Here is a 23,384-nt window from a genome sequence, read left to right as displayed (position 1 = left end):
AAGTGATCGCATTCGTACTGTATGATTTTCATTGGAGCATAACGTTATATTCTGCGTAAACAGCTCAGCTTATCAGTTTATCAGTTGGACTTTTCTGCGAATAAGCGTTGTACAAATTTCGTTGTCATGAATTTAATCATTGTGTGTTGAAGATTAAGTTTTAGCTCGAACATGACTGGCAAGAATCAATCGTTTTTTTTTGGGCAAAACAAAATAGTGCCTGAACGACATATTGAATAATAATTATCAAATCACTATAGTCTGGGTCCCGGCTCATTGCTACATTCCAGGCAACGAAAGAGCCGATATTTTAGCCAAACGTGATGCTATTGAGGGTGAAATTTATGAGCGACCGATTGCTTTTAACGAATTCTATAGCGCGTCTCGCCAAAGAACACTTGCCAGCTGACAAGCTTCTTGGAATAAAGATGGTCTGGGTCGGTGGATGCACTCAATTATTCCAAAATATCGATATAAGCATGGTTCAGGGGGCTGGATGTAAGTAGGGACTTGATTCGTGTTATGTATAGACGCATGTCCAATCACTACACGTTAGATACACATCTCCTTCAAGTTGGACTTTCCGAGACTAATCATTGTGCGTGACTAATCATCGTGATGTCAGATCTGAACTAATAGATTCTTTACGTACCCAAGGTAGACTATCCAATGACAGTTCATAAAGACAATTGAAATTTCAATTTAATAATTGACCCTTCTATGACCCGAAATAGTTTACGAAATTATCAACAAAATGTATAAAAATTTCAGCTGATTTTATAATTTATAGCAGTTAATCGTTTGGTTCAAATAATATGATAGTTGAAAAATAAGAGGAATATGTTTTATTAAATTCAAATCGTTGTGACTATATTAGAATTATATTAGGATAAGAATTCTATGTAATAGTGATGCTACGTCGAAGAAAAACTTAAGTAAATTGCATTAAGAAACAAACGTATTTATGAAAAAACAAAAAAGATTAAGTTTTGGGTCTCATAATGCATATTTCTGACTCAAACTAGAATTGTGTTCAAAAAATAGAATTTTGTATTGAAATCAATGTTCCCATTTTTTTTAATAAAGCCAAACTAGCTTACCCGTTGAATGTTTAACATCTGAAATTAAGATCGAAAGGGTTTTGAGAATTCAACATTTGATCAAAATTTTAGTCATTATCGGATGGCAGAATTGCTATTATTGAACACTAATTTTCTATGATTAAAACGAAGAATTCACAAAGAATGCTTGCAGCATTGCTTTTGAAAAAGGCCGAAAAAAATAATTCTTGGAAATTCTTTAAACATCTTTAAAACTGTTGTTTCGATTAGGTGTGTTCTGCAATGTTTCAGTTAAATATTTAAGCTATATAGAAAAAAACTGCACACTGTCAAATAGCTAGGATTTTAAGCAAATGACATTTTATAAATCAATTATTTCTAACAAGGTATTTTTGATTTATTTTGACTTTTGCTATGTTGTAACTGGAAGTGAAAGTGTTAATGCACTCTATGTCAAGATTAACAAAAAAGTACAGAAATTTTTTGTCACATTCTCACAGGCAGATCCATAGCTACAAACCTAGCTCAGTTTACATCGCATTGCATTCGAAGTATGGAAGATGGGGCGGACACGATTTATACTAACCTCAAAGCAGCATTCGATCGCATGGATCACACTATTTTACTTGCAAAAATTCGAAAACTGGGTGCTTCCAAAACGTTCACTGAATGGATCAGATCGTATCTTGTTGGTAGAACACTGTCTGTCAAACTTGGAAATAACGAGTCGGATAATTTCTACAACCTGTCAGGTGTACCTCAAGGTGGCAACCTAGGACCTTTGCTGTTTTCTTTATTTTTTTAATGATATCTGCTTTATCCTGCCACCAGGATGTAAACTTATTTATGCAGATGATCTAAAACTCTTCCTCATCGTTCGGTCCGAAGAGGACTGCATTGTTTTGCAAAAACAGCCCGATGTTTTCTGTGATTGGTGTACGCGTAACCGATTAACGCTAAGTGTATACAAATGTTCTGTAGTTACCTTCACACCCAAGAAAAAGCGTGTTCTTTGGAGCTGCACTATTTTCGGAGAAAGTTTTGAGAGAGTATCAGTTGTCAGAGATCTTGGTGTCCTACTGGATATTCAGCTGTCCTTCAGAGACCACTACTCTCATATTATTGCTCAAGCTAACCGAAATCTTGGATTTATATACAAAATAGCAAAAGAGTTCACAGATCCGCACTGTCTTAGATCACTGTACTTCACCCTTGTGTGATCAGTCCTGCAACTGTAGTTTGATAAATAAATATTTGCAACAAAATCTTTTAAAAATTGATATTTTCATAAAATTTTTAGAACTTCAGAGATATTTGGGATTTAACAACATAAAAATATAATGAACATCTATAAAATTTTGCACACTAATCGTTTGATATCAGTACTAGATAAACTTTGTAGAGTGAAATAATTTGATATTCATAAAAAATCTGAAAAAATTGATATTTTAACAGAATTTCTAAAAGTTATGCTAATTTTAGCAATGGTATTATATGTGATATTCAAAGTATATTTGTTTATCAATCGAAGTTAACACCAGGTAATATAGTTTCAAATTGGATTTCTCACAGGTAGATCCACAGCTACAAACCTAGCTCAAATATTTTTGTTCAGCAATCGATTGAAGTTTAGTAAAACAATGGCATATTCGCTGGAATTCGGTTGAATTTGGTCAATACCTGATTAAAGGCGGAAAAACGATATAATAATAATTTACTAGTTTGGAAGCATTTCGTAGTTAGCGGAGAGTTCAAAGCAAACATCCAAGTATTTTGTTACACCAAACAGTGAAATTTAACACCTGTTAAGATGTTAAGAATCAATTAATTTAATAAATCCCAAATAAATTCGATATTCTCGCAGAAAATTTAAATTCGGCACCAACATGTGTACGAAAGGTTTTTGCGCGTGTTACAAAATAAAACGCTCTATAATTTTCATGTACACAATAATGAAATCGAAACCTAATCAAGAAAATTTTATACAATAAGCTGGAATTCAATGCTTTAAGGGCCGGGTAGAGCTTAACACTTTTCAAAAATCTTTTTTTTTTCTTTAATAATCAATGTAAGTTTTAATCAATAACTTTAGTATGGAAAGAAGGTGAAATTCTATGTTTAATGTGCCGTTGGACAAAAATTGCTACTGCATTCCATTAGACCTGTCAAATCGTTGAACCACATAATGTGGATTGCTTTTCAATTTGACATTTGGTTCAATAAATGACACAATGGCAATATGAATTTTGTGAACTTTGAGAAAATTATAAAATTCCTCTTTATTCGATTTTAAAGATCGAGCGTTTCAATTTAAAATATTCATCATCATTGCTGAATTTTAAATTCATCATAATATTATTTGCAAATTGCCACTCAACTTGAAATGCTTCAATAAGTGATGCAGTCGAATTCATTCGGATGATCATTTGAAAAGTCTGATCTTGTAGGTAGATCATTTTATTTTCCCTTATATCACCTAAATCGACTTCGTTAAAAGAAGCGAATGGCATCGGAGTAATACTGGTAGGTATATGTTTACCTGTTACGCTAACATAACTGTCATTAGATCAAAAAGATGACGTGGCCGATCTACCTGATAATAAATTGTTTTCGTTAGAAGACGAATTGAAAGACGTACCTGTTTTTTGTTTAGCATTCGAAGAAATAAGTGCCTTAGACGATTTAGGCATGGCATTTGTATCGTTTTTTTGATTTCCAGTCGTTGAATTGTCTTGTTGTTGTTTAAGCGAACGAGCGTTTAAAATTTTGTCCATGAAAGGACATTTCAAATAATTGGACTTATGATTTCCATTACGATTAGAACATGAAAATTTATCAATGACGTCTTTCGAATGCGATTTACCACAATTCAAACACAACAACAATAATAAATACTGATTAGATCGAAGAATATTTTTCTGGATGACTAGCCCTAAAAAGACTGATTAGTGTCTTAGTCTTGAGAAAGACTGATTATATATCAGTTTTTCGGATAATCAAGATAATGCAAAACAATGCTCATCCTGTGACTCGAACAAAGGCGTCTGTTGAGCTATTGAACTTGGACTCATGGATGGATTTGTCTCATAATATGTAGGTATGAATGTGTGAAGCCTCTGTTCAAGGCATTACCAGTGGATGCGGAATGACATACTCTGATTTGATTATCAGATAGCTTTCATATTACTGCTATTAAGAAAGACAAAACGGGTTATGAGGCTTTTCAGTAAAAACAGCCGGCCTATTTGTACTGTACCAGCATAAAACTGTCTGATGGTTTGTTTGTTAGAAGGGTGCATCTTACTCATTTTAGACTTTCCGGAGGAAACACAAAGCTTCCACCACGTGACCCAGGTTGAAATCCACCAATTCTCGCTTCAATTGATTTAGTCTTGTAAAATTATCATGTAATACAAAATGCATGTAGTCACTCATATATGTGGCATATATTAGTATACGTGTACATTTAATTCCACTGGAAAGATCTTTAGTTGATCATATAAATTTTAAACCAAGCACCAAAACAACTTATTTGGTACGAAAATGTGTGGGCTTGATTGGTGTCAGCCGGTGGATTCATGTTTTCTTATAATGCCATCACTGAAAAATGATACCATTACTTACGAATTTATATAAAAAATTGCTACAAGGAACGCGGACGAAGTGAGCTCATCACCACCTGGATGGATTAATCTCACAATAAGCTACGAATTTCAATCATAAAGGATTTCAATTCACAATATTTCACCAATTGTCGATATACCTATTCAAAAAAATGTTAATCCTGAGCTACTCTCCCCCTTTTGATGACGGTTTAGCAATCAATCAATTCAATTCCAGCAAAAACGAAAATAACATCACATTTGCATTGACGACAGAAATCGTTACAGGTGCGCTACGCAACGTATCGAAAAAACATTGAACTTGACTGCGAAATGCCGAGAGAAATGCGAATAAAGGAAGTGACTGTGCACGGGTTTGGGAAATGCAAAGCGGTGTGCGTCAATGCAGTAAATTATATCTTTTTATGCGTTTATTCGTACTTCCGCTCCCACGAGCAAGTGACTTTTTGTGTATTTCGTGTTCGGTTTTATACAGTTTAATTGTTACGTACAACATCCAATGAGAAGAGCTTTTCCATATTACATAAAGTGAAAACGGTGCGTCTGCTCAAAGACTGATATATGGATTAAAAGTTCTCTGAATGAACTACTTAGTTGACTGCCAGGTTGGCTGTGAAATAGTCGTTGGTTCGTTCATAAGTCACACTTGCTAAACTCGTACACATACATGCTTCCCTCCTATCTGGGATCTACACGCATAGGTCACACCCCGGAGGTCGATCCAATTGTCATGCCGTGAGAGGAGTGTTAAAAGTAAACGAAAGATTTCATCTGGTAATCTCATGACACGGGTTTTATTTATCTAATATGCAAATGAACATTTTTATTTCTTTGTGCACGATTCGTCCTTGGCCTTCTCAAATTTGGGTGGTATGTGACGTTTTTCGAATGTTTACTATGTAAGCAAAAATTAACAGTTTCATACTGAATTAATTCTTCAGTTGTTGTATGTAGCAAGAGTTCCATTTCGTGTATTGTCAGATTTAATAATATGTATTTTATTTATCATTTCAGGTATGGACCACTTGTCATCAAGCTTTATAAGGTAAAAAGTCATAGGAATTTTAAAAAAAACATCATAGTATCAGGTGTACACCTAATTTATTTCCAGTTTTTATTATCGGTAGCATTCAATTCGTTGAATTAATAGTCGAGACTGTGTTGACGTTTTTTAAAATAGTTCTTACAATCAGATTTTATCGTGCGTCAAATATGTCGGCGTACGAACCGAGTATTGAGCATATGAGCCGCTTGTAATTGTTAATCAAGAAAAAAAGTGTTCGTGCACTTGTGGAAGTTTATAGCGATCGAGTTCTAACACTTGGAATATGTGAAACGCGGTTTCGAACATTCAAAGATTTAGACCTTATGAAGGTCGCATGCTCCGGCAAAACAAAATTCATCTAAGGGTTTAGTTACAAGTAACCGCTTTGTACTAAGCACACATATTTATTTTTATGCTTTCTTTTTAGTTTCATATTTGACTCATCAGCACAGTTTATGTTTAGTTCGTTTAGCAGTTCAACATAAAGCGCTAAGTAGACAGACTACATTAATCTTTTCTATATATCTCTATAATTTGGACAATTTTTCGCAATTGCTCGACTCAAATCGTTCATTTGTTGTTGTAAGCCAATACCGTAGACAGTTTCACCAGGTTTCAGAAGGTCGAAGTAGATCAAATCGGTCCGGTCCCATAATACACACAGCATGATCTTCCGACCGTATCGATTTCGCCGTACCATCGATGTCGATGCTTAACCCTAGATTTCTTGTGAGCCAAAAGGCGTTCGTGACCCACTGGGAAGTCTTCTGTTGGAAGTGCTTGACCATGCAGTTTCCTCACCCAATTGGGCCCTATCCGACTACCATCTCTTTGTCTCGTTTGGCCTTGTACTTTCTGAGCAGCGCTGAGGTTCATACAGTTTTCTACAATTGACAGAGAAAGTCACTATATTAGCAATTAACAACATTGCATTTTCATTTTTATGTTTGTATTTGAAACTAAAATTGTTAATGTAGATTCTATAAATTCAATAAAAATTTAAGTTCTATGACTTTCATATTCAAGTATCGCGATAATGATTACTTCTAGAAGAAACATAAAATGGTTTTGATCTGTAGAATCACAATCTAGTCATTTAGGGGTTAATTTATGTTTGTGCTTAGGGTACATAACCGTTTTTATTTCTGTTCACGTTCCGTCTTAGACTCGTCAGTGCAGAGCAGTTCGAATTGAATTGCTTTGATCAAACTTAAATTCTAGTGTTTATATTTCATGGCTATTTACTTCATTTTTCATAATACTGTAATATAATTTACATCAAATGTTCTTTTTAATAACAAGTTCAAAATACAAATATTCAAAAAAGAATACAGTCACCCTATGTTCCCCTGAGTTAAACTGGTTTAGTTTGTCATACTAAAGACATGTGTAAACTTTCATCCAAATCGCAGCAAGTCGACCCAGATTTTGCCACTTTTTCTACTGTTCAGTTTTTTAATTGCTCTGTATAAAACATGTATATTTGACCCATGTAATGAGCCCATTATGAAGGTTCTACTTGCAATCTTATTAAAACAAGGATTGTTAAAATTTGCAAAAGCATTTTTTGGTATTGCCAATGTATGAATTTTCGAGAATAAATAATCCTGTTCACACAAGGGGAGGACGCTTAGAACAATGTTCCAATCACACATTAACACAATGCGTTGGCGCATTTATCAATATTGGCACTCTCGTTTTCATACAGTTGCACAGTTGCGGCACGCAAAGGGCTCAATTTTGACAAGTAGCTGTTTCATGGGGAACAGCGTGCACGCTTAGACTCACAGTGAATCACGTGTTTTTTTAGAGGCACAATACAGTTTGTGTTAAGCGACTCTCCCCTTGTGTTCACAACATTATACTATTTGGATTGATTACACACGAATGAATTGTACTCAACGGTAGCCAAAAGAATTACCTTATAGTTTGCAAACAATTATTATTAAACTTAAAAAAGGTGATTTCTCACTGAAACCTAATCGCTATTGTACAGTATATATGTAAAGTATCATGCAAATTGAAGGCGGTAAACTGAAAAACAATTATTTCAAATTTTGTTCTAATACTTTCCGACTGTACTGTATATACTGCACTCTGTTGTTGTTTTTGTAAAGTTGTTTTATTCTCCGTATCATTTCTCTTCTTCGCAAGTTTACCCATCGCATACAAGTAACTTGCGCAATCCTGCTGCGTTCGTGCTTTCCGCCAGAGCTTTTCGCTCAGCATTGCTTGGCTGCAGAAGAGATGCCAAATGCTAAAAAATAAAATCTGATCCTATCGGAAGTTGAAGTCTGGCAAAATCTGGCATAATCTATGTTAACGAAAAAAGTTCCATTTGCTCCTTCACATCTCATCTTCGACTTGTTAGTAAACAAAGATCTCGTTCATAGCAATTTGAAAGCCTACACAGACGTACAGTTTAACTCTACTGGAGCGAAAATTTGTGATTATACTGTGGCGCAATGTCTCTGCAGGAATTAATTTTCGATGTTTTCTACTTATTTGCCATTTTTTAATATTTATTCCGATTTTATTAAAATAGAACTGAGCAAACTGTAATTTCACATTCATTATATTTTAAAATCAAGAGAAATTCACAACCTGGTGTTGAGTGTTAAAATCTAAAATCAGAAAAATCTGGTAATACCAGATAAATCTGGAACATTGGCAACTCTGCTTAGCCGGTCGATCGCCGTAGTAGCGAAAATCACGATGGTATTTATTTGGTGAGATTTTTCTATTCGTGAGTGCGTTTTTCAGTTTTTTTAAGAATGGGAAGATGTGGGGAAGAAAACTGTATACATCGAACGTTTCATCCTCCATCGAATTACGTCCAGTTACTAGTACCAAGAACAATTTTGTATTTCATATTTACCAAGACGGAAATACTTGATAACTTGTACAACAAAACTACAAACCCGAAAACACCACAAAGTACCCTTGCAATATAATTCTGAGCCATGTCGTGTTCCGTTGTTTACTTGCATCGATCCCGGTCCGATACTTGGTTTCATAAGAGAGTTACAAACATAATCAAAAACGGTTTATCTCAGCACCGGTTCGTCGTAAGCGAATAGTGGCAGAAAAGCTTCAAAGCTTCGATGGTTTATCACAAGCAAACGAGTTTCATAGCATTTTTATGCATCAACCCTTACAAGACTGATTCGCCCAATTTCCCACCTTGTTATTTGATTCGCAACGCAAAAATACCAAATGATAAATATTCTAAAACTATGTTATTGTTATTAATATATGTTTATTTCGTCACTCTACGTTCTTACACAATTTAGCTTTACTTCGATGATGGTATTCAATGTAATTTTCGATTCAACTGATGACCATTGCACAGTACCAAATGATAAATATTCTAAAACTATGTTATTGTTATTAATATATGTTTATTTCGTCACTCTACGTTCTTACACAATTTAGCTTTACTTCGATGATGGTATTCAATGTAATTTTCGATTCAACTGATGACCATTGCACAGTACTATTTCAAAAAATATCATTATTTTATTTCTGTGTAGATTTCCAAAGGCATTATTTTAAACTAATATGTTTACAGTTTTAAATACAAACGTATGATCATAGCTTTTGTTCAACTATAGGTATCATAGATTGAGCAAAATGACAAGATATAATGACTACCCTCATGGAATAATTCAGATAGAAAAAACATGTTCAGGTAGTATATGATGTACCTGTATATGATTTCAATCGCAATATAAAAGATTATGTTTGATTCAGTGAACAACTATTCTTGAGTTCTCCCTTTGCTAGTAAAGTACATGTGTATTATTTGTGTACTCTCCAGTGTAATTTCTATTGCAGTATAGTTGTCTGTTTTAATTAAGTTATATGGTATCTTGATGTAACTAGAAGCTGAGTGAAAGTATAAGAAAGGTCTGCGATAATACCTATTGTTATAAAAAATACCTCAGTGTGTTTACCCATTAAATTCATTCATTGCCCTTAGAACAGACCACGAGTTATGAAAAATGAGAGTGCCAGTTTATCATCTCTTGAGCAATCTTAGTACATTACAGTGAATATATAAATATCTTTAGTGTAATTTCTATTACAGTAGAGTTTTCGATATGCTGAACAGCTTCTTGGTAACATCGTGATAATACAATACTTCTAGTATGTTTTAATGAAATTATGTGGTATTTACCCCTCTTGTCCTCTTGTAGTGTTTTGGCTCAGTCATATATTGGATAACATCGAATTATTTCATTATTCGATATGCTGACCAGCTTCTGAGTAACGTAGTGATAATACGATACTTTTCATTCTGATCTGAGTCAAAGTATTCAGTTTCTAGTCTGAATACTCTTCAGTGTAATTTCTATTAAACTAGCTCTTTATCCAATTCTTTTGCCAGTGAAACCGCGTACACTGAAGTCTGTTGGGTTCACCTACATCTTGATCCTTATTATTTTTAATATCGTAAAAATTTTGTTATTGAATGGTAAACAGTTTTGTTTTGCTCTGAATTGAAATTAATTTAATGTCGACCAAAGGCTTTTAATTTGTAATGAAGTTGCGAATATGAAACCCAGACACTTGTTGGATTTCAATTACATTTGAAATCATTTCTGCAGCCTTATTAATTTCATGAAAACTATCTAAATAATCATCAACATAATGCTGCTTCTCAATCGCAAATACTTGTCAGGGTTTGTTAATGCGTATTTTTGAGCATTAAAATTCCGAAAGTCGTTACTTGCATTACGTGCACGTCTGGCTTTATGTCGTATTTGCAGTTCCGCCATAAAAATCGTTGAGCGTCATCCGATTTTATATGAACTTGGTGAAACATTTCCTGAATGTTACCACATACCGCTTTAGCATCTGGACCTGACAATGAATTGGAATTCAGTGACACGCCTTGAACTTTTGAAGCCGCATAAAAGACTAATCTTAGTTTTGGCCGAATTTTGTTCGTATTGCTAACTATAAAGAAGTGAATGACATTGCAGGATTATTGGTAGGTAACTGTCATTAGAAGAAGAAGTGAATTAAAATAGATTCTAGTGAGTGGTTTCTATTTCGATTACTTAGATATTGGAAGAAGGTAAATTCGATGTTTGAAATATAATTGAAATACCAAGATTTCCAGTCTGAATATCATAATGTTGCATATTCTTGTTCTTCTTATTTCAGTTTCTTGTCTGAATACTCTTCAGTGAAATTAAATATTGCAATTGAATTTTGGTTTAAGAAATGTTTCTGCCACAATAGCAATATGAATGATATTTATGATATTTAACAAATGTGAGATTCCAGAGCGTGGTTTCTATTTGAAGGATCGGAGAATAATCGGATTTCATTTTTCGAATTTGAACACTCTTCAGTGTAATTTCTATTGCAGTATAGTCGTCTGTTTTAATTAAGTCGTGTGTCTGTTTTAATTAATTAATGTAAATAGAAACTGATTGAAAGTATAAGAAAGGTCTCAGAGTATTTATCCGCATTTTATCATCTCTTGAGCAATCTTAGTTAATGTATGCATATCAGATTTCTTTTAAGAATTTGAATAATCTTCAGTGTAATTTCTATTACAGATAGTCGTCTGCTATAATACTCATTGTTTCATCTATTTCGTTTATTCTGGTAAAGCTTGCCTGTGCCTGGGGTAGTCATTACACCTTTGTTATCCTGAATTTTTTTATTGTTTTCCTAAATTCGTATTTGCTTGCTGCATAATCATGACGTGCTGCGAACACTAACCATTTGTTTTTATGGCTATGGGTTCAAGTGCCTTTCTGTTAACGCTTTTTTAACCAATAAATGGCTATGATTTAGACCAATTAACAGCTTGGATTTCTCGTCCTTGTATTCAGTTAAAGGGGTCTCACCCAGATATGCTTGGCTTGTTTAACAATCGCATTTCGTTTTTCAGATGACGAATGTTTAAACCTTTCACAAATTTCTAAATTCTGATCTAATATGCAGGCTACACATTTACTTTGGGTTTGACGTTTCGGCTCAGTGTATACCTTAAAAGGGTCTTAGTGTATGTGAATTCTCTTTTTGTCTCTTTCGTTGACTAAGTTTTCTATAGCGTCTGATGTTTCCACGACGTCTCTTTTTGCTTGATTTAGTTCGTGAACTAATTCTTCAAAAACTATTTTTGGAGAATCGAATACTTCTCCAAGTCTGTTGAATATTTTATCATCATTTTCTGAGGGTAGCATAAGTTACTGGACGCATCTTGCGGCCTTATTTTCCAATACCGTCCGAAGCCTGGATAAATTTTCTAAATTATTGAATTGACAATCTTTTGTGGGCTCTTCAAAAATTTTATTAAATTCTCTGGCATTTCCGCTAAACATTTTAAGTAAACCGTCCAGCTAGATGAATTTTAAGAGTGTTCTGCCATTGCGTCATCCATTAAACTCTTATTCTGAAACGAAGTCACGAGGGATGACAATGTCCTTTCGTGTATTCGCGTCAGCTTAAAAATCGGCCCGTTGTTTGAAACTTCTGCTTGGAGCGTCATATTTTTCATCTTCAAGTCTTTCATCATTGGTGCGTATTATTCATTGCGCTGTTGACATTTTGTACAATTCCAGTCATCTGGTCTTGATGGTCGTTTATCAAGTCCAACACAACTCAGCAAAAAATAATGAAATTTATCGGTGACGTAAATCCGCATCATAAAATGACTGAATTTTACAAGTATGACTTACATATGTGTCGAACATACATTACATTTAAAGCAGACGCGTAAAATTACATGTTTCAGCCCTTCAAAGTATATCAGAATGCATTAAATATGTGTTAGATTTTCTGTAAAATGAATCATTTTTGACGCTTATATATGTCGGTCTCAGAAGACGTGAATTCACGCGGTGTGAAAACCACCTATCGCAATCAGCACATTTTAACCTTTTGATTAGTGCACGATCCTTTTTTATGCACAACTTCTTATTAACGTTTTGACACTGAAGTTTTGTACACTAAAGCCTTTCTGGTGCACAGAAAACTGCATTCCTACTAAAATACTAAAATTCTTCCGAAACTCGTAAAACTTCGGACAGCCGGCTGCCGGGAAGTTCGCTATCATTGTTGTTATTATTATTATTATTATTGTTATTATTATTATTATTATTATTATTATTATTATTATTATTATTATTATTATTATTATTATTATTATTATTATTATTATTATTATTATTATTATTATTATTATTATTATTATTATTATTATTATTATTATTATTATTATTATTATTATTATTATTATTATTATTATTATTATTATTATTATTATTATTATTATTATTATTATTATTATTATTATTATTATTATTATTATTATTATTATTATTATTATTATTATTATTATTATTATTATTATTATTATTATTATTATTATTATTATTATTATTATTATTATTATTATTATTATTATTATTATTATTATTATTATTATTATTATTATTATTATTATTATTATTATTATTATTATTATTATTATTATTATTATTATTATTATTATTATTATTATTATTATTATTATTATTATTATTATTATTATTATTATTATTATTATTATTATTATTATTATTATTATTATTATTATTATTATTATTATTATTATTATTATTATTATTATTATTATTATTATTATTATTATTATTATTATTATTATTATTATTATTATTATTATTATTATTATTATTATTATTATTATTATTATTATTATTATTATTATTATTATTATTATTATTATTATTATTATTATTATTATTATTATTATTATTATTATTATTATTATTATTATTATTATTATTATTATTATTATATCGTTTATTTACCCCCGGTTTTAACCTAATTAAAGCTTGCTTCATTTAGAGTTGGAACAAACTTTTGCTCATTGCTTTTGTGGCGCTCCTGGTGGACGGATTTTGAAGTTCTTGGCGCCCACGTGTCGTGAATTTTGTCAGCTTCACGTATGATCTTTTGACATTCCGCAAATCGACTGTACTTTGTAAACAATCAACATGGAAGCCGAAAGAAGGGAAAAAATTGTGCACAGTTATGTGGAAAATCCATTGTGGTCTGCATCTAGGCTAGCTAAACAGCTGAAATTGCCCAGAAATACAGTATGGCGCGTTATCAAACGGTATAAGGAAACATTGACGACGATTCGGAAGCCTCAAGCCAATCGTCGGAGTGGAACTATCGACCGGAAACTGCGTGGTAAGATTTTCAAGACGATTAAGAGGAATCCTAATCTGTCGGACCGTGATTTGTCTAGAAAATTCGGTGCTGCCCATAGTACCGTTAGGAGAACTCGACTACAGAAAGAAATCAAGTCGTATCAAGCTAGCAAACAGCCAAATCGGACCATAAAATAGAATAGTGTGGCCAAATTCGTGCTCGGAAACTATATGACCAGGTGCTGACCTAGTTCGACGGGTGTCTTCGGATGCACGATGAAACCTATATCAAGGCTGATTTCGGGCAAATCCCAGGTCAAAAATTATACTTGGCAACGGCTCCAGGGGATATTCCAGCCAAATTTAAATTTGTTTTTGCCGACAACTTTGCAAGAAAATTTATGATTTGGCAGAGCATTTGCAGCTGTGGCAAAAAAATGAAAGTTTTCGTTACAAATAGGACAATGACATCGGAACTATACCAAAAAGAGTATCTCCAAAAACGAATTTTGCCGTTCATTCGATCCCACGACAATCCCGTAATGTTTTGGCCAGATTTGGCAAGCTGTCATTACAGCAAAGTCGTTCAAGAATGGTATGCAGAGAAAGGGGTCCAGTTTGTTCCGAAAAACCTTAATTCACCCAACTGCCCCCAATTCCGCCCTATTGAGAAATACTGAGCGGTCATGAAGAGGAGACTCAAGGCAAAGGGAAAGGTTGTCAAAGACATCAATCAGATGACGACCTGGTAGAATAAGATAGCTAAAACGATGGCCGAAGAAGGTGTGCGCCGCCTAATGAGCCGTGTTACTGAAAAAATCGAGGATTCCTTCGAATAATATTATCCGTATTTTTTATTAAAAGTATGAAGAAAACGCTACATTTGTATAAAAAAGATCGTGAATTCAATAATAAATAACTGAAATACAGGCAATTGTCTTTGTTCCAATTCTATCTGAAGCAAGCTTTATGGTCGTTCACCGGGTTCGTTCGCTATTAATATATTTATAATTTTTTATATTGCGATTGGAATCAGGCATAAATTTGTCTACCTGAACTGTTCTTGGAACACGTAAAACAGTGGGTTAAGAATAGGTTTTTTGTTTATTTTTCCAATCTGATTATTTTCTACAAAAAAAATTTAGGCTATACACTAAAAACAATTCCCTATATAGATGACTTGGGGAAAACCGGCGTTGTGACCCTCAAAACTCTCGACACTCCTCAATGTAATTTTTCGGAAACCGGATGAATAAGCTGAAATGATATTCTGAATAAATGAAACATGAAAAGCGATAAACAAACTTTTTACGACATGGCAACATTAACCCAGCGGGTGGATTCCTGTTCTGGATGTTACATGTTTAAAATATTTAATTTATTTAAAGTGGCACAATTATAAGGATCATCGTATCACTTATTTAATAAGACTTAGGCGTTCTTCGGCTACCACAGACAAAAATTGACGGTTGATGGGCGAGGATATCTTTCGGAGTTTGCTATCAATGGATGGCACGTATTTAGTGAACACATATCGTAAATTTATTTCACACGTCATCTCGTTCAATCATTTCGCTAGCTTTTACACAATTGTAACAACGGTTTCAGTAACTTAAATACTCAGTCATTTTCATTATCATAAACATGTATGATTACTCGGTAAAATTTAAGCAATTTACAAAATGACATTAAGGTACAAGAAACATACAGGTTTATGTATTCTATCAATTAGTTATTTACATGGTTTCTAAATTGAAGGTGATAAACATGAAGATAGCTAACGCTTGCAATGATGTTTTGGTGTGTTACAACCTGGTTATGAATTCTATTAACTAATTCAGAGATACATACACCCGATTTTTTCTAATCCTAGCTAATGGTGGTTTCATTCTTTAAACTAGTATTGGTACTGGCGGTGATAGTTTCATTGAGACTAATTTGGGTAACATTTGCCAGAGGATCACGTTCCCGCTTCCCCCGTCTGTTGTAGTTCGAGGACCTTTGTAACCACAATTCCTTGATCATATCGGCTCCCTTCTCACCAATCATGATGACTGGGGCATTAATGTTTCCGCTAGTTATTCGAGGCATGATACTGGCATCGATAACCCGTAAACCTTTGATGCCGTGCACACGAAGTTTACTATCTACCACTGCGTACGGATCTCCTCGGGGGCCCATTTTAGCCGTTCCACTCATATGATAAATTGTCATTGTGTACTGACGAATGGCACAGTCCCAATATTCGTCGGTAAATTCTGGCAAGTACTTACAATTCGGCACCTGTTTACTGTGAAATCTGGCACCGAAACGTTTCATGGCCTGGGTTTCGCCGAATGCGATTGCTGCCTTGACTCCTTCGCGTAGCACACCCACATCGTCGGGATGCGTGAGATAATTGTGATACAGTAATGGATATCGCAGCGGATTCTTCGACTGAATCCGAATGAAGCCTCGACTTTTGGGTCGTAACATCATTGGAAACACACCGAATACGTCCTGATTGTTAATTTCACTGAACATGTACTCATAAAATTCATCCTTCAGACCATGTGCTTTTTTCACCTGATCTCCCCCGTCAGAGGGCGTGGAGGCGCTCGTCAACATAAATTCTATATCTGGCCAGTCATCCGATTGGTTAGCATATTTCGTGTTAATAAACGCGACAGCTTCCAGTCCAATGTTGCTCGTCAGTGGTCCATCCTCTGTCACTGCATATCGGATAGCAGAATTTAAATTCACTAGCCGATTCATGATCACTGAAATGGGCTGATCGACTCGGAAAACCAATCCTCCTACTGCAATATGGTCTTGCAGATTCTGACCAACTCCTGGCAACTCGTGTATTACGGGAATTCCAACATGTTCCAGATTTTCTCTCGGTCCAATGCCAGACAACATCAATAGATGAGGAGTCCCGATAGCTCCAGCCGACAGAATGACTTCCCGGGTTGCATATACTTCCTTCTTCAATCCGTCCCGAATAAATTCCACACCCAGAGCACGTTTATTTTCCGGGTCCATGATAATTTTCGAAACATGAGAGAACAATGCAACATGTAGATTTTTTCTATTTCGCACCGGTCTAAGGAATGCCTTCGAGGCACTGCATCTGGTTCCCCGTCGCATCGTAAATTGGAAAAAGGCGAATCCTGTTTGCTGCTCACCATTTACGTCGACAATGTCGTAGCCCATCTCCTCTCCGGCTTGCAAAAATGAAACTCCTAACGGTGTCAAATATGGCGAGTCCTGCACTGTCAAAAGACCACCTAGAATAACAAATGTCACAAGAAGTTGTAAGTTTGACAAATTCTAGCCCTTACCCGTTGCGTGTTGTCGTTTGTTTCGCGATAGATAGGGATTTCGTTGATCTTCAGATTTTTTAAAGTACGGTAGTATATCTTCGTAACCCCATCCGGGATTTCCGAGAGCTTGCCATAAATCGAAGTCTCGTTTATTCCCCCGAACGTACAGCATTGTATTGAGGACAGACGAGCCGCCCAGCACTTTTCCGCGCGTCCAGCAGCATCGGTGCTCCTTCATGGCCTGACATGCCGTCTTCTGAGGTTGAGTTCTGAAAAATGAAAGAGGAACGTAGAATATTAGGGAAATGGATTTTAACGCTATTCTGAACTATAGACACTATTTAAACAATAAATGTAAATTATATACGTCTTTTAGGTCAACGCTTCATTCTTCAATGTTCATAGCACTGTAGATACCATGACACACTAGATTAATTATTATGCATGAATGAAGCATCGAAGCAGACTAGCCAAACTCAACACGATCATTGTGACTAATCAAGTTTCAAAGACCTTGAAACTTAACATTAAACATGCAATACCATGCCAACTAGAGCGTTTGGTTGGCAAACAAATTAAAACCATTTGAACGGGAACGCAGCTTCAAATAGCAAAGAAAACTCAATTTGTGAATTGCTTTTGAAAACATTCTTCTATCAACGCTTGTGTCTTTTCGTCAGATGAATTAAAATTACAAATCTTTTAAGCCGACTCATGATCAGAAAACTAGTTTATAAATCTGAGGGAATTAGCGGCTCATATTGTTACTCTAGCTCCACTTTCGGCGGAGGAGATTGAGCTATAAGCTGCTCAATTTTCTCATCAATATACGTTAGGATAGAGATGAGTAATTAATCGGTTAAGAAAACATATTTAGCTCTGCATGATTGGGCACAGTTTGTTTTCTTTGATTGCAATAGTACAACTTAGCTTACAGTATGCGTATTTTTTTTAAATGTAATAAAAAATAAAAAATTCAAGTATAAATTTCTGTTTCTGACAAATACTAGTCCTTAACAGGTGTTTCTACACGATATTATTATCTAGTTTACAAGTAAAGAAATCCGTTACCGTCATGATTGAAAACCCTCGAAATCAATCAATTTGTCTTCTCATAGAATTAAGGATAATTATCCATGAACTCAAAATGATCAAAATCATAAACATCTTCTGCCATGAAAATCCATCATAGTCGAAATATAGCAACTCAGTGATGGTCATAAGAACATTCTCAAGTACACTGAGGTCTTTTTACGCGGATCACGTGGTTGTTTTATGCGGATTTACGAAGTTATGCGATTTTTTTATGCGAATTTTCAAAGTTATCCGGTTTTCTTGTTTTGTATTAGAAACGCATGAAACGTCAAGACCTCTGACACTGACAATTTTCGATATTTTCCAAAACAATATTAAACGTTTTATGACAAAGTCGATTTTTGTCAAACAAATGTTTGTCGAGATAACTAGATCTCGATGTTTCATGAATTTTTGAAAACATTTGGCAACAACTGGGTATTGCAGCCAGTCTCTCTTAAAAGTGAACGGAAAGAATAAAGTGCCTAGAAGTAACAGCCATTTCATCATCGAACTTTGTCCACAACCTAAGATTAGCTTTTAAATGAACCTAAGTTTGTAGAAATCGGTTCAGTCATCTCCGAGAAAATTGATCGGAGAGAAAAATCACTCACATACGTTTTAAATGTTTCAATCTCCTTTACGGAAAATAATTGCTGTCGTTTTTCCTTGAAGAAGAATGTTGGCTTGCAACACAAAAAATCATCTTTTTCGATACATAACAAATAAGACTTTTTGTATCGCAGTATCTGAAATGTTACACATTTTTACTTCAAATTATCTTTGATATAGCTTTCTATGGTCGAAGTCTTATTGTCATTACAATTAAAGAAAAGTGTAATGTTGAGATATGTTATTAAGGTGAAAAATGTTATTTGTTATTCGCACCTACTCGGGAGTGCTGCATTGTTAGTCGCGATAATTACATTTTTTATTTGCCATTTAGTAATAACACAGCCAAGCGAGTCTACAGTTTCAGAGTGTCTGGTAATACTAGTGGACATTCAAAACTATCAGGTCCAACATGATGGTAGTAAAACTACCATACGATATAAAGGAAAGGTAAAGACACAAATGAAGAATTTTTACGACTGTGTTATTGCAAGTTGACCGACAAATTGGTAAACATTACTGGTTGTCTTCCAAGGTTATGAAAAGTGATGAAATTTCGCTGTATATGAGAAAAATAAACACTATCTTGTTCGTTACTTCAAATGATTAGCTACATTATAAAAACTGACTAAATGTAAATTGGTACGCCGCTCGCGCACCACTAGCACGTCTCTAGTGTTGGAAATAGAAAATCTTTGACAGTGGTTGGGCTTACACTTATATAGAGAATAACAGGTGCAAGTTTGATCAAATAGTCGATTGCGTTCCGAAATAACATCAAATGGAACTCGAAAGAAGAAACTGTGCGCATGCAGTGCTGATAACAACAATTTGTCGAGTGCTATAAATTCACGAGGAAACGCTAGGTGTAGAAAGAAAATCAGCGGACCTTAAAAAAACCCTGGAACTAGGGATCGTAAGCTCCGAAAGGTGGCCAGAAGGTACAACACTAACTTCCAATTGGAGCGGGAATTTTTTTCCAGGAGAGGATACAAGAGCCTGAAACAAAATTCAGTGACCAAGAAGCGTGCCGTGTTTTGGCAAAACACAAGCGCTGTACTTTCATCGATGACGAAACGTATATTAAAATCGATTTTAGGCAGTTTTTTGGTCAAAAGCCAAAAGAGGATACAAGTTCGTATTCGGCAAATAGTAGGATACAAGTTCGTATTCGGCAAGTTCGCAAACAAGTCCATGATTTTGCAAGCGTTTTCAGTTGTAGCCGGAAAACAGAACCATTCATCTCATCCTTGACGATGATATCCAAAGATTACATCAAAGAGCAATATCATCTTTTGACACGATTTGGTCAGCTACTCCAAAGTGGTTCTGGAGTGGTATGCTGCTAAAAAGATCAATTTTGTTTCCTCCAAAATGCCCAGAATTCTGACCAATCGGGTACTGGCCAATTTCAAAGCAGCGACTTCTTCGAAACGGAGGGGATATCAGTAAATCTGAGCAAAATGGAAGCAATGCCCTGATTCCGAGTCCATTTCCACTGTTCGAGCACTGATGGTCTGCATCAAATGAAGGGTTCGAAAGTTTCGTTCCAACTGGAGGAATGTGTCCATCTAATGTTGAGCAATTTCAGAAATTAACAACCGAAAAAGTGGCAAAATATGAATCGACAATTTACTCGAAACATGGTTCACGTTTTTAGAAAGGCGAACCATTCGTTTTGTACGGGCACACTAAAAAATCCACACGTTAATATTATGTGAAAAAACACATAGATTACAGAAATGGCTTTATCATCGGAGTTTACGTGATCTTCTTAACAACCATCGGATCATGATTGAATATGAAATGAGCCATGTGTCAAAATTATTGCTGTTGTTACATATTTTTTATGTGTCACGTACATATTTGAATTCGTTTTTTTTTTTCATAAATACGTTTATTTCATAGGCAATATACATAAGTTTTTCTTCGCCGTGGCATCTACAATACATAGTACTTTAAACCTAATACATTTCGAATATCCTATTAGTATGTTGGTATTCATTAGTTAATCTAAACACTGTTTTTATCAAGCGAGTTGCTATTATAAATTACATTAAATGAAATACATTTATTTTGTACATGATCTTATAACTATTTCAGGTTTGTTTGTATCAGTTCATCACTTTTATTTAATATAAGATAGCTGGCTATTGGTTGAACTCATGGAAGAGAAAACAATCTAACATAAAATAAAATTTAAATTGGAACTCCAATGGACTTAATGAAATAATAAAGTTGTTTCATGTAAGGAACGTCACGACAAGCAAGAATGTCGCGAACTGGGACATTGGATAGTCTACCTTGGGTACGCAAGGAATTTATTAGTTGAGATCTGACATCACGATACTCCACGCATGTCCAAACAACATGGTCAATATCGCGGTAACCTTCGCCACAAGCACAATGATTAGTCTCGGAAAGTCCAATTCGAAGGAGATGTGCATCTAACGTGTAGTGATTGGACATGAGTCTGGACATCACACGAATGAAATCTCTACTCACATCCAATCCCCTGAACCATGCCTTTGTCGATATTTTAGGAATAAATGAGTGCATCCACCGACCCAGATCATCTTTATCCCAAGAAGCTTGCCAGCTGGCAAGTGTTCTTTGGAGAGACGCGCTATAGAATTCATTGAAAGCAATTGGTCTCTCAAAAATTTCACCCTCAATAGCACCACGTTTGGCTAAAATATCGGCTCTTTCATTGCCTGGAATGGAGCAATGAGCCGGGACCCAAACTATTGTGATTTGATAATTATTATTCAATATGACGTTCAGGCACTGTTTAATTTTGCCCAAGAAAAAAGGTTCATTTTTGCCAGTAGCCTTTGAGCGAATGGCTTCAATTGCACTCAGACTATCTGTGAAAAGAAAATAATGGTTTGGAGATAATGTGACGATTACACTCAAACTATAATGAACTGCTGCTAACTCTGCTATATAAACAGATGCAGGTTCTGGAAGCCTAAAGGAGACCGAAACATTATTGTTGAACATACCAAACCCTGTCGCTTCTTCAATTCGCGATCCGTGCGTGTAAAACATTTTCTCAGAGTCAAAATGTCTGAACTTACTTGTAAATATTTTTGGGATTTCCAACGAGCGTAGGTGTTCCGGAATTCCACGCACTTCGCGCTGCATGGATGTGTCGAAAAATAAAGTTGAGTCAGGGACATTTAGGAGGCTGACACGGATAGGAATATATCTTGAAGGGTTGATTTCCTGTGACATATGGTTAAAATATACAGTCATGAATCTTGTTTGAGATTGAAGCTCAACTAGCCTTTCGAAGTTATTAATAACTAGGGGATTCAGTACCTCGCATCTTATTAGCAGTCGCGACGAAAGCTCCCAAAAACGATCCTTCAATGTAAGAACTCCCGCCAGAACTTCAAGACTCATTGTATGTGTCGAATGCATGCTGCCTAAAGCAATTCGCAAACAACGATATTGAATTCGCTCTAATTTGATAATATGAGAGTTTGCAGCGGAACGAAAGCAAACGCATCCATATTCCATCACTGAAAGTATCGTTGTCTGATACAATTTTATTAGATCTTCCGGATGAGCACCCCACCAAGATCCGGTTATTGTTCGAAAAAAATTTACTCTTTGTTGGCATTTTGTTATCAGAAACCTAATGTGTCCTCCCCACGTGCATTTGGAATCAAACCACACCCCGAGGTATTTGAAAGTCAAAACCTGTTGGATCATTCTTCCCATCATATGAAGCTGAAGCTGCGTGGGATCATGCTTTCTTGAAAAGACGACCAGCTCTGTTTTCTCCGCAGAGAATTCGATACCCAGATGGACAGCCCAAACGGACAAGTTATCTAAGGTATCTTGCAATGGTTTTTGCAGATCAATAGCTTTAGGTCCAGTAACTGAAACTACGCCATCATCTGCCAATTGTCTTAGTGTACATGGGGATACTAGACAGCTGTCAATGTCATTCACGTAAAAATTATAGAGGAGCGGACTGAGGCAAGAGCCTTGCGGTAGACCCATGTAGCTAATTCTGAATGTTACCAAATCGCCATGTGAAAAATGCATGCGTTTCTCTGACAAAAGGTTGTGCAAATAATTATTTATAACCGCTGGGAGTCCATGTTGGTGAAGCTTGTCTGAAAGAACATCAATGGAAACTGAATCAAATGCTCCTTTAATGTCTAAAAATACAGATGCCATTTGTTGCTTTTGAGCGAAGGCAATTTGGATGTCAGACGAAAGTAATGCAAGGCAATCATTCGTCCCTTTATTTCTACGGAAGCCAAACTGAGTATCTGACAACAAACCGTTCGTCTCGACCCAAGTGTCGAGACGTCGTAGAATAATTTTTTCGAACAATTTTCTGATGCAGGACAACATCGCAATGGGTCTATATGAGTTGTGATTGGAAGCTGGTTTCCCCGGCTTTTGAATGGCGATAACTTTCACTTGCCTCCAGTCAGGTGGAACAATATTTTGCTCAAGAAGCT

General features: G+C 35.1%; 2 protein-coding genes across 7 annotated transcripts in view; one reads left to right on the top strand and one right to left on the bottom strand.

The window, feature by feature from the left end:
- The window catches only part of LOC131427964 (flotillin-2), a 475,383-nt gene that overhangs the window by 272,946 nt on the left and 179,053 nt on the right, over positions 1-23,384 (top strand). The window lies entirely within an intron of this gene.
- Positions 15,371-23,384, bottom strand: part of LOC131427951 (glucose dehydrogenase [FAD, quinone]-like) — a 32,402-nt gene continuing 24,388 nt past the window's right edge. Inside the window, exons 2-3 of the mRNA XM_058591550.1 lie at positions 17,233-17,483; positions 15,371-17,178 (exon numbers count right to left, since the gene is read on the bottom strand). Of these exons, the coding sequence (XP_058447533.1) occupies positions 15,779-17,178; positions 17,233-17,483 (1,651 nt within the window). The 3' untranslated portion in view covers positions 15,371-15,778. The remainder of the gene's footprint in view (positions 17,179-17,232; positions 17,484-23,384) is intronic.

The sequence above is a fragment of the Malaya genurostris genome, chromosome 2 (assembly GCF_030247185.1).
Source record: "Malaya genurostris strain Urasoe2022 chromosome 2, Malgen_1.1, whole genome shotgun sequence".
NCBI classification, from domain to species: domain Eukaryota; kingdom Metazoa; phylum Arthropoda; class Insecta; order Diptera; family Culicidae; genus Malaya; species Malaya genurostris.
The sequence above is the reverse complement of the archived record's forward strand: the minus strand, read 5'-3'. Positions and strand labels throughout refer to the sequence as shown.